Here is a 19,267-nt window from a genome sequence, read left to right on the forward strand (position 1 = left end):
CACTAGTGCACCAAATACCAGTCAAACAACAACACAATACCCACCAAAGCAACTCCTAGGCTCCCCTTAGGTTCCTAACCTCAACGAACCACCCTACTAAAATCGTTGGAGCATATCCTAGGCTATCCTAGGTTCCCATCCTCACCCTTCCATAAGCTACTGAAGAACTCCCCATGATGCCAGCCATCCATCTCCTATATATCGTCATATCCACTTAGTAGCTGACTCCCATCACTCAAGAGTTCTACAAAGCACAAAGCAAGCAGCATTTGTGCAGTGGCTCTCCAACCCAGGAAACTGTCATAAAACATTCAACCCTCATACCACAACTCGTGTTATCCACATTCACCCTCACTTATGGATACCTTATGCATGCAAATTATACACATAACAGGATCTAATAGACTGTCAAACAATAGACTCTAGGACCACAACCAGACAAGGAACAGGAAATATGGCCAAATTAATTATTCTAAGGCTATAAGATCCTAATTGTATACAATTTTAAAAGCATACACTTAGCAGTTACTAATACCAATAATCATTCTCATTCCAGCATAGCATCCATAATCTCCAAGGCTACAAGCATCACATATCAGGCCAATCTATCGCTGACTACTCAGCACTAACATGCCCGTCTACCACCTCATACAACATATAAAAGCATCTTTCCTAGCCCTAACTAGCATGCTATTCTCAAAGTCATTAATCAAGTCATAACAGATGAAATATATGGGTATTATGGGGAAACTTACTTGAGCTCAGCTGACTGCATGCACCACACCCTTTCTTGTCTTAGAAAACTTTTTCCTTAAAATCATTTTTCTTTTTGAAAACTTTATAGATCCTTAGTTTGAGTTCAGACACACCCAAAAGTATGTCTGAATCCCTCAAACCAAGGCTCTGATACCAACTTGTAATGACCCAAAAATCAGGGGTAAAAATTTCATTTTTATTATAGTAAAAGCACAGTTGTCTTTTAAATCCAATCATTCCAAAAACATTGCTTAATTAAACCAGATATCAGAGTTACGTCCCAAAGTCACATAATGTGGAAAACACAGGTGTGTACGCTGCGATCAAGCCGGACCCTTCCTTTCGAAACCAACGATACCTGAAACCATAAACAAAACTATAAGCACGAAGCTTAGTGAGTTCCCCCAGAGCATACCCCGCATAATCCATAGAACCATATAAGCTGTATCAATCACATAAGCCATATCAATCGCGATAATCACATATACTATATTAGCTATAAAAGCTAAACAAACCACATAAGCCATGCATACAACATATAGGGATGTCGTGGGCTCCCCCCAGGGTCTTACTCCAGGATGCCATAGGCTCCCTACATGGTATTACACCTAAGTGCCATGGGCTCCCCACATGGTCTTTAATAGGAAAGCCATGGCTTCCCCATGGTCTTTAATAGGAAAGCCATGGGCTCCCCACATGGTCTTACATCCAAGTGTCATGGGCTCCCCCATGGTCTTTACTTGAAAATCTATAGGCTCCACCACATGGTCTTACATCCAAGTGCCATGGGCTCCCCCATGTTCTTTCATGAAAATATCACATAAACAAATAGCATAGCATATAGCATATAACCAACTGGCATACCACATATCACTACATAAACTAGTGTACCACATATCACAAAATGGGCTGGCTTTGGTGCCTTCAACCCATTGGTATGGTGAGGGGACTCACCTCACACTGTCGAAGTCCCATGGATAAAACTCTAGCTGTCGGTTGACAGATTCCCGAACTATCAACATCAAAACAACACCCAATTAATAATTAGGTTCCAATACATAACCATAAATCCATGCTTGGGGTAAAAAGATTATTTTACCCTTAACCTAATGTAACATCCCAAGTTCAGGTATACCTTGTAACCCTTGAACTTTTGAGTACTTGTCCATTTTAGCTGTTTTTGAGAAAAGGTGGTGAATAAGTACGTGCGGCGTACGCGACGCGGAAGCCACCTAGTATGTTGGGCGTACCAGAGGGTACGCTGGGCGTACTAGGCCCAGAGTGAAAACCCTAATTTAGGGTGATTCCCCTATATAAAGGATACGATGGCCTCGTTCCTGGCTACCATTCTTAGACAACAAACCCTCTTAAGCCCTAAACCTTCGTTTATTGAGATTGTGAGTGCATTTGAGAGACTTTGAGTGATTTTGTGTATTCTTGGAGTGAAGAAGAAGCTTTGGAGAAGAAGGAGTGAGAGTCCAAGTCCTTGGATCTGAGCATATCTGAGTTGGGAGCTTCATATAGAGGTATAAAGCTTCAAGCTTTCTCACTTTTTTGTTTTATGCATCATAATAGAGTATTTTAGGGTTTTGTCCCAAAAGCTGGAGACTTTCTGAGATATTGAGCTCCAGAGACTATGATAAACCCCCCTTTGAGTGTATTCAGTGGTGTAGTGTTATAAAAATCAAGACTTGGATGTTGGAATCAAGCCATGCATGTGATATGAGCATTTTGAGTTAAGAGAGTGAGAGTTTTGTGTGTTTGTGGCCTTATCAGCCATGCAAAGGCTTAAAGTCACTGACTTTATGGAATAAGAGCTATTAGGGAGTCCAGATCTATGACATGAGCCAAGGTCTTAACTGATTAAGACCAAACGAGTAGAAAGAGTGAAACTGGGTCGTACGTTGGACGTAATCCTAGTACGTGCAATGTAGGGGTCGAGCATCCCCGATGCCTGCATGGCAGAAGAGTACGCTCTGCCATTGACTTTTGGTTGACTTTTAGGGTTTGGTCAATTTGTGGACTATTAAGGCCATGGAGGGGTAAAATGGTCTTTTACCCTTCTGTGAATTTATTGAAGGGTTGGTCTAGCTTCATTGAGAGCCGTTATTAATTAGGGATAATTATCGTATTGTGTTAGGCAGAGGCTAGACCGGTGATTCAAGTTCGAGATTATCCGAGTTCTTACGAGGTGAGTCTTCTCATTATACTTACCATGAGTGGTATCTATGTGTGACTGGAGGGTCCTATGTGCTTACTTGATTTATGTGATATTATGCATTTTGTTTGTGCGATTTATATGCTATATTATGTGTTTACTGAGATAGGAGAGGAGGATCCAAACCGAGTTGTGGGACCGGAGGTTTTCCATTGAGACAGGACCGGAGGGTCCAAACTAAGATGTAAAACCGGAGGGTGCTCACTGAGACGCATGACTGGAGGGTCCACACCGAGACGCATGAGACCGGAGGGTCCATGCCGAGTTATAGCCATGAGAGGCTTATTATTTGTGTATGTGGTATTTTAGGGAACTCACTAAACTTTGTGCTTATTGTGTTGTGTTATGTGTGTTTCAGGTACTTCTTAGAACAACGGGAAGGCGTGGCGTGATTGTACACACTTGTTCGAGATTATGTTCAGGATTTTGGGATTTGACTTTTGTTGTGGATTTACGATAACATTTGAGACACTTGTGTAATAAATGGGTTTTATGTGTTTTAAAAATGAAAATTTTAGTTTGAAAATTTATGGTGTTACAAGTTGGTATCAGAGTCTTGGTTTGAGGGATTCGGATGCACCTTCGGGTATGTCTAGAATCAAATTAAGGATTTGAGAAAAAAATTCGAAAGAAATGATTTTTCTAAAACCGAGTAAGAGATTCTAAGATAAAACAAGAAAGAGCAGTGTGTACAGTCAGCTAGAGCCCGGACGGTGGTTTCCTAAAATACCCTTAATTATTTACTTTTCGAGATGTTTATGAGATATTAGAAATGCATGCTGGAGAGTAGGCTAGGTATTCATATTATAGTGCTAGAGTTTCCTGATTTGTGTTGCCTTAGCCTAGGAGATGCTTTTGATCAGTGTTATCTGTTATTTGCTCTGAGTATGTGCTGAGTTCTGAGTCAAGAGATAATCTAGGAAGAGACACCTATATGAGTATATGTGTAGCCTACTGAGAGAGTAGTCTGATAATTTTGAGAGATAGAGTACTTGTGAATTAGAATCCTATAAGGAGGACTTGGGATGACTACAGGTTGGCATGGAAGGTAGTATTGGGCCTGTACTACTGGAAACACCAGATTTATAGGCAGTCCAAGTAAGGATCCGTAGGATGCTAAGGAGCAAGTAGGGGCGAGTGATCGAGTGTGAGTATACTCGAGCGAGTCTCTAATGATTTTGTGTTGTGTTTTAGAGACATCATGGTGGGTACACGCCATATCCCAGAGAGCAGTGGAGTTAGCGATGATGAGATTCGTTGGATGATTCACGACGAGGTGACTGCAGCCATACGAGAGGCTATTCCGGAGATGTTTGGGTATATTAATACCACTTTGATTGAGACGTTTGATGAGCAATATGATGCAGTTACTGAGGCGACTACTGCTGCATCCATCGTAGCTGTCGCTGCTGCCAGGCCACAGGGAGGTGACTCGTTGCTGTACCGGGATTTCAGCAACACGAAGCCACCATAGATTGATAGGACTTAGAATCTGATTGATGCAATGATATGAATCTATGATATCGGGGGTTGTTTCTACACTTGGTAGTCCCCTGAGAAATTAAGGGTACCGTTCATGCGGAACCAGCTTTGCTTGGGACGAAGGACTGGAGGAAGTTTGTGACGGTCAGTTTTACTCCTACAGAGCACACTGTAGTGACATGGGAGAGGTTTACATTGATTTTCCGAGATGATTATGTTCCCCTGGTGGAGAGGGAACGATTGGCCCATGAGTTTTTGTCTCTCAAGCAGAAGACAGAGTCAGTGACAGAGATTACGAGGATGTTTCACGAGAGGGCGTTGTTCTGCCCTGAGCACGTGTCTACTGAGCAGGCACGTATGAGCCGGTGTTTGAGCATTCTGAGGAGGGTTATTCGAGAGTTCGTGGCGAACTTGTCTTACAGGACATTTGATGAGCTTCAGGAAAATGACCGGAAGAGGGAGATTAAGATGGAGACTCGGGCCAAGGAGGAGGCGGAGTCTCAGGGAGAGACCAGCGGCCGGCACAGTTGTAGCCGGCAGCCAAGCGGGCTAAGCCCGCTGATGTGAGATAAGGGGGCCAAAAGGGACGTACTTGTGGGAAGTGCGGCAAGAGTCATGAGGGATCATGTCGAGCGGGTGTTTGTTACAAATGTGGCAAAGAGGGGCATATGGCGAGGGATTGCCCCAAGGGGTTTGTATTCTGCTTCCACTGCAACCAGACCGACCATCGGAAGGCCGAGTACCCCCAGCTGCTTCAGGGATCAGCACAAGGATCTACACCTGCTGGTATATGAGCTACCAAGAGTCGGCCAACGAAGGTTGAGACACCGAGGGTTCATGGGAGAGCGTTTCAGCTGACAACGGAGGAGGTCTACGAAGCACCAGATGTCGCGGACGGTATGTGTTCTTTTACTTATTCTATTTTGAGTTATATTATGCTTATATTGTGTAGTGTAGATGTACTTTTCTTATGAGTTTGTACCTGCCTTGGTGTTATTTGACTCCGGTGCGAGTCGATCCTTCGTGTCATTAGCATTTAGTCGCCACATGAGTATCCGATGTGAGACATTGAGTCGACCTTTGAGAGTTTCTATAGCTGATGAGCATGCGGTGTTTGCTACTAATGTGATCCAAGGATGTGTGCTCGAGATTTTTGGTGTTGAGTTTGTGATAGAACTGGTGTCGATTGCGATGCTTGATGTCTATGTCATTGTGGGCATGGACTGGTTTAGTCGGTTTGGAGTTGTGATCGACTGCGAGCATCAGATGGTGATCATACGATACCATAGTGGGGGAGTGCTTATAGTATATGGCGAGGGTCCTAGATCTGGGTCAGCTTTCTGCTCGGCTGCCAGAGTGAGACAGAGTCTACAACAGGGTTGCAGGGGCTTTTTAGCGTATGTGACGGATACGCGAGTTGCTACCGAGAGACCGAGTTCCATCGTTGAGGTTACGATAGTGAGTGAGTTTCCAGATGTTTTTCCTGAGGAGTTATCGGGTGTGCCTCCCGAGAGGCAAGTGGAGTTCCAGATTGATTTGGTTCCGGGAGCAACACCTATCGCCAAGGAACCTTATTGTCTTGCACCACCATCAATGCAGGAGTTATCCTCACAGCTCCAAGAGCTGTTGGGAAAGAGTTTTATCAAGCCGAGTAGCTCGCCATGGGGAGCGTCGATACTTTTTTTCAAGAAAATGGATGGTTCACACCGGATGTGCGTTGATTACCGAGAGTTGAACAAGCTAACGCTCAAGAATTGTTATCCACTTCCGAGGATCGACGATTTGTTCGATCAGTTGCAGGGGTGTCTTGGTTTTCCAAGATCAATTTGAGGTCTGGATATCATCAGATGAGAGTCTGCGAGGAGGATATTCAGAAGACGTCCTTTAGGACTCGTTATGTGCACTACGAGTTGTGGTGATGCCTTTCGGGCTCAACAACACACTGACAACGTTCATTGACCTCATGAACCGGGTGTGCAGTCCTATGTTGGATCGATCGGTGATCGTGTTCATCGATGATATCTTAGTGTATTCGAGATCCAGAGAGCAACACGAGGAGCATCTGAGAGAGATTCTTGGAGTTTTCAGGTCGGAGAGGCTTTGTGCCAAATTCTCCAAGTGTGATTTCTGGTTACAAGACTTGTTAACCAGAATGGGATAATGGTCGACCCAGCGAAGATCAAGGCGGTGATGAGATGGGAGGTGTCGAGATCCCTCACCGAGATTAGGAGTTTTTTGGGTTTGGCCGGCTACTATGGGAGATTTATTAGAGATTTCTCCAAGGTTGCCATCCCTCTCACCAAGTTTGTCACAACTGGAAATTTTGAGCCATGTAATCTATACATTCAAGCTAATGTGAATCAAAAACTTCAATCAAATACATCATACAAGTGCTACAAATAGTCATCAAACAATTGGAAACTTTAGAAGTTCTTGTTTAAGTCCATTTTGGGCTAGAACTCCCTTATTGGATCCAAATGGACCAATAAGCTTCCAAATAGACTATCATGGGCTTAGAACCCTAATTAGGCTCTAATTGGACCCACATTTATTTATTTTAACATTTTGGGCCATGTTGGGCATATAATGAAATGAATTGAAAGCTTTGAGCCATGAATAACCTAAACTAGTCCAATAAAAATATAAAAATCATACTACATTCTTTTAAGCATAAAACACACTCTAACTAACCCTAATTTTGGGCTTAAGGGAAAAAGCCCAAATTTTTCTTTTCCCTTTCAAAAATCTCGGCCCAAGGCCCAAATCCAAGAAGATAAGGAAGAGTTGACTTAAGTATGCCACCTCATTATTGTCCCTTGGATATCCATGCAATATAGTTCATGTTTCCATGCAACATCACCTCAAATATCACTTCTCTTCTCTCCTCTCTCTCATTCTCGACCACAAGCACACACACACACCACAAATCTCTCACAAATCCTCTCTAGATCACTCAAGAACAACTCTCCCTCTCCACTCAAAAATCTCGAGTTCTAGGAAGCATTCAAGAGGAAATCTCCACAAAATTCTTCATCTAAGGTAAGATTATGCATAGATCTATGATTTAAATTCTCTTTGTTATCAAAATCCTTTCCTAAACTATGCAAAAATCGTGATCTTGCACCCTAGAACCATCTCAAACTCGAGATCCACCAAGGAAAGGTGTTAAGGCCAAAAATCATCAAGTTTTCTTCCATCTTTTCTTCCAAAAACCGAAACCACACCCAAGGTGAGCTTCATACCCCCTATTTTCTGTTTTTATGAGTTTTGTGGGGGGGGGGGGGGGAATACAAGTGAAAGTGTAGATCTATATGTGTTTTGTATGCCTTGTATGATTTCCATGCTTATATGTATGCTTTTGTGTGTTATAATGTTGGATCTAGCCATAAAACCCCTCAAAACCGAGATATATCTTGTGTGAAATGATTTTAGCTTCAAATATATTTCTACATACAAAGGGTTTCAAGAAAAATGGCTAAGTGGTTTAGTAATAATTTTCTTTGGGTTAAAAACACAAATTTTGGGCCTAAAATGTGAAAAATACAAAAATTAAGGGTCTAAATTGGCATATCACGAATTCTGCTGGATGAAGTGTGCCAAAACAGTTTCCATAAATCAATTTCTGGAAATATACTCATTTAGGGGATTAAAAACATAAATTCCAAGCTTAATGGGCTAAAAATGACATTTTTGGCCCAATGAGGCCCATTATGCGAATTTTTCTGTTTTGGAGGGCCAAAACTGTGATTTTCTGTAAAACAGTGGACTATAAGTGTTCCAAATCCTTTTCAAAGGTTTAAAATGCTTTTAAATTTAAAAAGGACCAAAGTTGCAAAAAATTTCCAATTTGGGCCAAAATTGCCAAAGTTGTGAAAAAGAAGGGTTAAAACCGAGAAAACTGCATTTTCAGGGACTTAAACTGTTTTCTATGAAAAATATGCTGAAAAATATTAATTTCAATAATTTTTGGTGTTAAAATGTCAAGAAAATTAGTTTAAGGACCAAACCGGGAAGTATTTAATAAAAGGGTTGAAAATGTAAATTTTACAAACAATGAGGGGCTGAAAACAGAAAAATTTCAAGGCTAATTTAATATATACAATTTGATCAAATAATGGCACCGCGGCTTTCGACGAAATACAATACATTACAATACCAAAAGTCGTTGTTAAACGAATTGGCTCGGTCTCGAACCAATAGAAATCTACAACTACTAACACTACGACACTACTACACTACGGTTCATACAAATAACGTTTGGGAACTTAGCTTACATACGAGTGTGCACAGACGTCTACGCACCATCTTCGGGCCCCAAAAGTGTAAAATCTTGCTTGTTGGGCCTAGCTAGCCCAATGACCTGATCTTAAGGCCCGAAGACGCATATTTTCTACGAAGTGTTGAGTTTCACCGACTTGGCACAACGTAGAGGGACTTTCAATGGCTTGTATACCACTGGTCCCCGAGGGTCCTTTGGTATTGCTAGAAGAGTCTGCATATTTTACGAGGCGGGTCGGGGACCCCTCGTACGCATATTATCCCCAACCGATTAATAGAGTCATCGAGGCCTTCGTGTCCTCTTACTCTTCGGATGTGGGACGACACATAGTCAGGGCAGCTGGATAACGTGATTTGTACGAACGACGCCTTCGGGATCGTTAGTATTACTATGAACTGGGCGTTTGTGTACTGCGGGTTTGTAGTAAATAATCATGCTCAAAAATAATCCAACGTCGCCTGGGAATGACACTCCTATCTTTGTAATGGTTTCAACGCAACTTAACGGATTTCAAAGGATTAGGAAAACGTCGGGTTTTCCTAGGTTTTTCAAACATATCGGATTCGAAACGCATATAATTTTTAATAAACAATTTTCACAAGTACAGAAACAAACAGGCATACTTATGGATCTTCACAAACATTTTAGAAAGTTTTTCATTTCAGAAAATATCGGATTTTCTGGTGGTTTTCAAACAATACAAACATTGGATTTCAAACACTACTTATGAACTCACCAACATTTCATATGTTGACGTTTTTCAAAATACTTGTATTCTCAGGGAACCAGTGAATCAAAGGAAATCATATTCAGTGACGGTTGCAGTTTATTTATGTACGAATCAAACAATTTATTTTTGGGAATGTAATGTTTAAACAATGTATTTCATGTAAACGCTACTGGTTGTACTATATTGATGAATGGTGACGAATGTTGTTATGTTTCATATATATTCAATGTTATGGTGTTCAATTGAGTCACGACAGCCCCCGGACGTTTCCGCCGTCTGGTTCGGGGGTGTGACAGGTTGGTATCAGAGCTTTGTTTATAGTGAACTAGCATGTCGAGCCATACATTGATATGCAACTATAAACCAAAAAGAGGGACTAACATAACTCTGAACAAAACAAGTAAATAAAACACACTTGCTTGCATTAGGAATAAGGACCTAACGCTGAATCAAACACAATAACACTGGTATCTCGGTTAATTCGGGACTGTTCTTAGTGATACCAAGGAGTGAATGTAGCCTGATCAACTACATTCTCTCCAAGGTAAAACTAACACACGTCTTGATGAGATCGGGATAGCTAGGGAACCTAAAATTATACCCTTTATCACCAAAAAGAGAACGTTCGCTTAACGTGTATAGTAATCGTAGCACCTAGGAATAATGTTAGCATATTCACGTACTCGCGCAGACAGCATGGCTGGTTTTCATCACCCTGGAGACCCCTACTTCCCTAATCAGGGAAACAACGGGTGGCTAGAGGAGGAGGAGGAGCCTGAGGAGGAGCAGCAGGGTATCCAGTTTCATCAGGCCTTAGTAGCTCACGGGATGCTTGTGGATGAGCCAGGAGAGAATCCAGGTGAAGCACACGATGTCGGACACGACGAATACGTAGACACTGACTACGAATTTGGAGAGCTCGACGATGACGACGAAGACGGCCAGGTCGGGGACCAGGACCCCGTCCCGCCATGCGAGGACGAGGCACGACTAGATCACCCTGCTCCACCAGCGAACCCCCCAAGAGAGAACCGTTCCCTCGAAGCTGAGATCGCCGCACTGCGACAACAGCTGTATGCTATGGAGGCTCGGGCAGTGCAAGCAGAGCATGAGAGGGATGAGGTTATAGGAGACATGGCAGAGATGGCGCAGCTACTGGCACAACATTTCGGCATATGACCTCGGCACCACCTCCTGACGCAGCTCATCGCGATTAGGGACAGACTTATCATAGTAGGTCATTAGGAACTATGTTATGTACTCCGGCTCTATGTTTAAGTGACTACACTACTCATGGAGCCGTTATGCTGTCGGATTAGTGTCACATATGTATGCTCCTACGAGCAAATTTTCTTGTATTAAATGCGGATAATATTAATAAACTTTGTGTGTTTTGTTATGATATTACCAGTTGTTATGTGTTGAGACGTTATGATTGTATGCCCGATAGTAGTAAAGTTTAGGTTCGTACCATACACCTAGTTAGTAGGATCACAACCTCACAGAAACCACGTACACTCAACATCTTTCCGTTTCATGACAGAAAGATGCCTCGCCCAGCTACTCGCGGAAATCCCGAACCAACCCCGCCCGAAGTTGACTCCACTGCTTTCCAGGCAGCCGTGTCTGCTGCGGTCACAGCAGCTATGGCACAACTTCACCGAGGAAACAACGGAGGAGGTAACGGGCAAGGATCCGGAAGTTCGAACAACGGGACGAACCAAGGACTCACTAAAACGTGCACCTACAAGGATTTTGCGAACGCTAAACCCCGAACTTTCAACGGCACTGGAGGAGTGATCGCTCTAAAGCGATGGATCGAGAAGGTAGAGTCGGTATTCGAGATATGCGAGTGCCCCGAGCAGATGAAGGTGAAGTTCGCGGCCTGCACTTTAGTGGACCAAGCACTCACTTGGTGGAATGGGCACGTAGAAGCTATGACACTCCCTGTCGCCAACTCTATTCCCTGGGCAGAAATGAAAGAGATGTTAAAGGCTGAGTACTGCCCCCGACGCGAAATACAGAAGATGGAACAGGAACTATGGAATCTCACGGTGCAGAATGGGAACATCGATGCTTACATATCGAGATTTAGTGAACTATCTCTGTTGTGCCCGGGTATGATCACATCAGAGGGAAAGAAGATCGAACGATTCATCTGGGGACTGACATCCCCCATTCAAGGGAATGTGATAGCTGCGAACCCTGAAACTTTTGACAGTGCGAAGAGATTGGCAAAGAGGCTATATGATCATAACCACAAAAAGGGCGAGAAACCGGTAGAGACTGAGAAGAAGAAGGAGAGTGATGGTAAGAAAGGATGGAACAACAAGAGAAAGGGGCGTCAGGGCCCCGAGACCTCTAAAAAGCAGCAAACGGTGGCAGTTAACGCTGTCACTGCGCCGGTTCCAGTCACATCACATGCTCCAGCCTCAGCTGCTTCAAATGCTTCAAGACCCTATTCCGGTAATTCTCCCAAGTGCAATAAGTGCGGGTTCCATCACCATGGAGAATGCAAGGAGTTCCATTGCACCAGTTGCAACCGAAGGGGACACACTGCAAGGTTCTGCAGGACTTATCCTTCTCAGAACCAGAGTCAGGGAAACAACCAGAACAACAACAACCCCCGCAATAACATCAACACCAATACCGGCGGCAACAACGCAGGGCCTAGCCACACCTGTTTTGGGTGTGGAAGGACGGGGCATTTCCGTCGAGATTGCCCTAACAACAACAACTCAGGAAACAGAGGAGCAGGAAGAATGGTGACTATGGGTCAGAGTGATGCAGTTCAGGACCCCGTAGTTGTGACCGGTACGTTCCTCCTAAACCACACTTATGCATGCATCTTATTTGATACCGGAGCGGAGCGAAGTTTCGTAAGTGAGAAGTTTAAACATTTATTAAAACAACAACCCCAGAAGCTAAATGAAACCTATACGGTGGAAATGGCCAATGGGAAAACCGAATCCACTAGGGAAATCTACATCGGATGTACCCTAACCCTCAACCAACACGCCTTACGAATAGATCTGATGCCAGTATCAATTAGGAGTTTCGATGTGATTATCGGCATGGATTGGTTAAGCCCCCACCATGCTGAGATTATGTGCCATGAGAAGGCCATTCGCCTTCGTCTCCCAAATCACGAAACCCTAGTAATTTACGGAGATAAACCCAGTACGAATCTTCGCCTCATTTCGTGCATCAAAGCACAAAAACACTTGCGAAAGAACAATTTGGCGTTCTTGGCTCACATAGTGGACAAGACCAAAGAAGAAACTAACATCCAAGACATTCGAGTAGCGTGTGAATTTCCGGACGTGTTTCCCGAAGATCTTCCAGGAGTACCCCTAGAGAGACAGGTTGAGTTTCGAATCGACCTCGTTCCAGGAGCAACTCCTCTCGCTAAATCACCATATCGGTTGGCTCCTGCTGAAATGCAGGAATTGTCCAGCCAACTCAGTGAGCTTCTGGACAAGGGATTTATCCGACCTAGCTACTCGCCATGGGGAGCTCCGGTGCTCTTTGTCAAAAAGAAGGACGGATCTTTCAGAATGTGTATCGATTACAGAGAGTTAAATAAACTCACTGTTAAAAACCGCTACCCACTCCCGCGAATCGACGATCTATTCGACCAGCTCCAAGGAGCTAGCTATTTTTCAAAAATAGATTTACGGTCCGGATACCACCAACTCAAAGTCCGAGAAGAGGATATTCCTAAAACCGCTTTTCGAACCCGCTACGGACATTATGAATTCGTTGTAATGCCCTTCGGTCTAACAAATGCACCTTCCGCATTTATGGACCTAATGAATCGAATCTGTCGACCGTTTCTGGACAACTTCGTCGTTGTGTTTATCGATGACATCCTCATCTATTCTCGAAGCAAAGAGGAGCATGGCCAACATCTCCGACAAGTCCTAGAGACGCTGCGATCGGAAAAGCTTTACGCCAAACTCTCTAAGTGTGAGTTTTGGCTACGGAGCGTGAATTTTCTAGGTCACGTAGTTAGCCAAGACGGAATTCATGTGGATCCCTCTAAGGTCAAAGCTGTGGAAGGATGGGCAACTCCGACTACGCCCACAGAAATTCGTCAGTTCTTAGGCCTAGCAGGCTACTATAGGAGATTCATCCAAAACTTCTCTAAGATCGCCAAGCCGCTTACCTTGCTTACGCAAAAGAGCGTGCCATTCAAGTGGACAGACCGACAAGAGATTGCGTTTCGAACCTTGAAGCAAGCTCTCTGTAGCGCTCCTGTGCTATCTCTACCCGAAGGAACGGAAGATTTTGTAGTCTACTGTGACGCGTCGAATCAAGGCCTAGGTTGCGTTCTCATGCAACGTGGAAGAGTGATAGCATATGCGTCCCGCCAACTAAAGACGCACGAAGTAAATTACACGACCCATGACCTAGAACTGGGAGCCGTGGTCTTCGCTCTGAAAATTTGGAGGCACTACCTGTACGACACAAAGTGCACCATCTTCACGGACCACAAGAGCCTCCAGCACATCTTGAATCAGAAGGAGCTGAACATGAGACAACGAAGATGGGTGGAATTGTTAAACGACTACGAATGTGAGATCAAGTACCATCCAGGCAAGGCCAACGTAGTAACCGATGCCTTAAGTCGGAAGGAGTACTCTAATCGCCGTACGAAAACGCAGTCGATAACCATTCAGTCTCATCTGGCCACTCAAATTGCATCAGTCCAGGCAGAGGCTATGAAAGCGGAAAATAGAACTAGCGAGGCATTACGCGGAATGGAGAAGAACCTGGAAGTCAAAGAGAATGGGGTATACTATTTCATGAACCGTATTTGGGTCCCAAAAATCGGAGGATTTAGGGAGACCGTTATGAAGGAAGCCCACAAGACACGATACTCCATTCATCCCGGTTCGGACAAGATGTATTTGGACATCAAGCAACACTATTGGTGGCCTAACATGAAGGCGGAAATTGCGACTTATGTCGGTAAGTGCCTTACGTGCGCCAAAGTAAAAGTGGAGTACCAGAAACCTTCCGGATTGTTACAGCAACCGGTCATCCCTGAGTGGAAATGGGAGGGGATTTCTATGGACTTCGTGACCAAACTGCCCAAGACGTCGGACGGACTGGACACCATATGGGTAATAATCGACCGACTGACGAAATCTGCCCAATTCCTACCAATCAAAGAGTCCTACAAGATGGAGAGACTGACGCGGTTGTACCTACGAGAGATCGTAAGACTCCATGGAGTGCCAAAATCTATCATCTCGGATAGGGACAGTAGGTTCACGTCGCGGTTTTGGCAATCACTCCACAAGGCAATGGGAACTCATCTTGATATGAGCACCGCGTATCACCCACAAACGGACGGTCAGAGTGAACGAACCATTCAGACGCTTGAAGACATGCTTCGTGCTTGTGTGATAGACTTTGGAAAGTCTTGGGATACCCACCTACCGTTGATCGAATTCTCATATAACAACAGTTACCATTCAAGCATCAAGGTGGCTCCTTTCGAAGCACTGTACGGGCGTAAATGTAGATCACCGTTATGTTGGGCTGAAGTAGGTGACAACCAGCTAGCAAGAACGCATACGTCGGATAGGGCAATAACAGGACCGGAGATTATTCGCGAAACCACAGAAAAGATCGTTCAGATCAGAGCCCGATTACAAGCGTCGCGTGACCGACAAAAGAGCTACGCTGACAAACGACGAAAGCCCTTAGAATTCCAGGTCGGTGATCGAGTATTGTTGAAAGTCTCACCCTGGAAAGGGGTTATACGTTTCGGAAAACGGGGAAAGCTGAACCCGCGATACATTGGACCTTTCGAAATCGTCGCCCGAATAGGTCCGGTAGCCTACAGACTACAACTACCCGCGGAACTAAACGGTGTACACCCCGTGTTTCATGTCTCTAATCTGAAAAAGTGCCTATCAGATGAAACCCTCGTCATTCCTCTTGACGAATCGAAATTAATGAGAATCTCATGTTCGTCGAAGAACCAATCGAAATCATGGACAAGGAGGTGAAGCGTACTAAACAGAGCCGCATCCCGATCGTGAAGGTACGGTGGAACGCGAAGCGTGGGCCAGAATTCACGTGGGAACGCGAAGATCAAATGAAGCAGAAGTACCCTCACCTATTCTAGCATTTTCAAATCTAGCTTTCAAACAGAATTTCGGGACGAAATTCCCTCTAACGGGGGGATGATGTCACAACTGGAAATTTTGAGCCATGTAATCTATACATTCAAGCTAATGTGAATCAAAAACTTCAATCAAATACATCATACAAGTGCTACAAATAGTCATCAAACAATTGGAAACTTTAGAAGTTCTTGTTTAAGTCCATTTTGGGCTAGAACTCCCTTATTGGATCCAAATGGACCAATAAGCTTCCAAATAGACTATCATGGGCTTAGAACCCTAATTGGGCTCTAATTGGACCCACATTTATTTATTTCAACATTTTGGGCCATGTTGGGCCTATAATGAAATGAATTGAAAGCTTTGAGCCATGAATAACCTAAACTAGTCCAATAAAAATATAAAAATCATACTACATTCTTTTAAGCATAAAACACACTCTAACTAACCCTAATTTTGGGCTTAAGGGAAAAAGCCCAAAATTTTCTTTTCCCTTTCAAAAATCTCGGCCCAAGGCCCAAATCCAAGAAGATAAGGAAGAGTTGACTTAAGTATGCCACCTCATTATTGTCCCTTGGATATCCATGCAATATAGTTCATGTTTCCATGCAACATCACCTCAAATATCACTTCTCTTCTCTCCTCTCTCTCATTCTCGACCACAAGCACACACACACACCACAAATCTCTCACAAATCCTCTCTATATCACTCAAGAACAACTCTCCCTCTCCACTCAAAAATCTCGAGTTCTAGGAAGCATTCAAGAGGAAATCTCCACAAAATTCTTCATCTAAGGTAAGATTATGCATAGATCTATGATTTAAATTCTCTTTGTTATCAAAATCCTTTCCTAAACTATGCAAAAATCGTGATCTTGCACCCTAGAACCATCTCAAACTCGAGATCCACCAAGGAAAGGTGTTAAGGCCAAAAATCATCAAGTTTTCTTCCATCTTTTCTTCCAAAAACCGAAACCACACCCAAGGTGAGCTTCATACCCCCTATTTTCTGTTTTTATGAGTTTTGTGGGGGGGGGGGGGGAATACAAGTGAAAGTGTAGATCTATATGTGTTTTGTATGCCTTGTATGATTTCCATGCTTATATGTATGCTTTTGTGTGTTATAATGTTGGATCTAGCCATAAAACCCCTCAAAACCGAGATATATCTTGTGTGAAATGATTTTAGCTTCAAATATATTTCTACATACAAAGGGTTTCAAGAAAAATGGCTAAGTGGTTTAGTAATAATTTTCTTTGGGTTAAAAACACAAATTTTGGGCCTAAAATGTGAAAAATACAAAAATTAAGGGTCTAAATTGGCATATCACGAATTCTGCTGGATGAAGTGTGCCAAAACAGTTTCCATAAATCAATTTCTGGAAATATACTCATTTAGGGGATTAAAAACATAAATTCCAAGCTTAATGGGCTAAAAATGACATTTTTGGCCCAATGAGGCCCATTATGCGAATTTTTCTGTTTTGGAGGGCCAAAACTGTGATTTTCTGTAAAACAGTGGACTATAAGTGTTCCAAATCCTTTTCAAAGGTTTAAAATGCTTTTAAATTTAAAAAGGACCAAAGTTGCAAAAAATTTCCAATTTGGGCCAAAATTGCCAAAGTTGTGAAAAAGAAGGGTTAAAACCGAGAAAACTGCATTTTCAGGGACTTAAACTGTTTTCTATGAAAAATATGCTGAAAAATATTAATTTCAATAATTTTTGGTGTTAAAATGTCAAGAAAATTAGTTTAAGGACCAAACCGGGAAGTATTTAATAAAAGGGTTGAAAATGTAAATTTTACAAACAATGAGGGGCTGAAAACAGAAAAATTTCAAGGCTAATTTAATATATACAATTTGATCAAATAATGGCACCGCGGCTTTCGACGAAATACAATACATTACAATACCAAAAGTCGTTGTTAAACGAATTGGCTCGGTCTCGAACCAATAGAAATCTACAACTACTAACACTACGACACTACTACACTACGGTTCATACAAATAACGTTTGGGAACTTAGCTTACATACGAGTGTGCACAGACGTCTACGCACCATCTTCGGGCCCCAAAAGTGTAAAATCTTGCTTGTTGGGCCTAGCTAGCCCAATGACCTGATCTTAAGGCCCGAAGACGCATATTTTCTACGAAGTGTTGAGTTTCACCGACTTGGCACAACGTAGAGGGACTTTCAATGGCTTGTATACCACTGGTCCCCGAGGGTCCTTTGGTATTGCTAGAAGAGTCTGCATATTTTACGAGGCGGGTCGGGGACCCCTCGTACGCATATTATCCCCAACCGATTAATAGAGTCATCGAGGCCTTCGTGTCCTCTTACTCTTCGGATGTGGGACGACACATAGTCAGGGCGGCTGGATAACGTGATTTGTACGAACGACGCCTTCGGGATCGTTAGTATTACTATGAACTGGGCGTTTGTGTACTGCGGGTTTGTAGTAAATAATCATGCTCAAAAATAATCCAACGTCGCCTGGGAATGACACTCCTATCTTTGTAATGGTTTCAACGCAACTTAACGGATTTCAAAGGATTAGGAAAACATCGGGTTTTCCTAGGTTTTTCAAACATATCGGATTCGAAACGCATATAATTTTTAATAAACAATTTTCACAAGTACAGAAACAAACAGGCATACTTATGGATCTTCACAAACATTTTCGAAAGTTTTTCATTTCAGAAAATATCGGATTTTCTGGTGGTTTTCAAACAATACAAACATTGGATTTCAAACACTACTTATGAACTCACCAACATTTCATATGTTGACGTTTTTCAAAATACTTGTATTCTCAGGGAACCAGTGAATCAAAGGAAATCATATTCAGTGACGGTTGCAGTTTATTTATGTACGAATCAAACAATTTATTTTTGGGAATGTAATGTTTAAACAATGTATTTCATGTAAACGCTACTGGTTGTACTATATTGATGAATGGTGACGAATGTTGTTATGTTTCATATATATTCAATGTTATGGTGTTCAATTGAGTCACGACAGCCCCCGGACGTTTCCGCCGTCTGGTTCGGGGGTGTGACAGGTTGGTATCAGAGCTTTGTTTATAGTGAACTAGCATGTCGAGCCATACATTGATATGCAACTATAAACCAAAAAGAGGGACTAACATAACTCTGAACAAAACAAGTAAATAAAACACACTTGCTTGCATTAGGAATAAGGACCTAACGCTGAATCAAACACAATAACACTGGTATCTCGGTTAATTCGGGACTGTTCTTAGTGATACCAAGGAGTGAATGTAGCCTGATCAACTACATTCTCTCCAAGGTAAAACTAACACACGTCTTGATGAGATCGGGATAGCTAGGGAACCTAAAATTATACCCTTTATCACCAAAAAGAGAACGTTCGCTTAACGTGTATAGTAATCGTAGCACCTAGGAATAATGTTAGCATATTCACGTACTCGCGCAGACAGCATGGCTGGTTTTCATCACCCTGGAGACCCCTACTTCCCTAATCAGGGAAACAACGGGTGGCTAGAGGAGGAGGAGGAGCCTGAGGAGGAGCAGCAGGGTATCCAGTTTCATCAGGCCTTAGTAGCTCACGGGATGCTTGTGGATGAGCCAGGAGAGAATCCAGGTGAAGCACACGATGTCGGACACGACGAATACGTAGA

At 43.0% G+C, this 19,267-nt stretch overlaps 1 protein-coding gene across 1 annotated transcript in view; it reads left to right on the forward strand.

Annotated features, from left to right (window-relative positions):
- The first annotated feature begins 5,503 nt into the window (after nt 1–5,503).
- The window catches only part of LOC145064144 (uncharacterized), a 30,645-nt gene continuing 16,881 nt past the window's right edge, over nt 5,504–19,267 (forward strand). Inside the window, exon 1 of the mRNA XM_079011651.1 lies at nt 5,504–5,725. Coding sequence (XP_078867777.1) covers nt 5,504–5,725 — 222 coding nt within the window. The remainder of the gene's footprint in view (nt 5,726–19,267) is intronic.

Source organism: Lactuca serriola, chromosome 7 (genome assembly GCF_051521515.1).
Source record: "Lactuca serriola cultivar US96UC23 chromosome 7, Lser_US96UC23_V15, whole genome shotgun sequence".
NCBI classification, from domain to species: domain Eukaryota; kingdom Viridiplantae; phylum Streptophyta; class Magnoliopsida; order Asterales; family Asteraceae; genus Lactuca; species Lactuca serriola.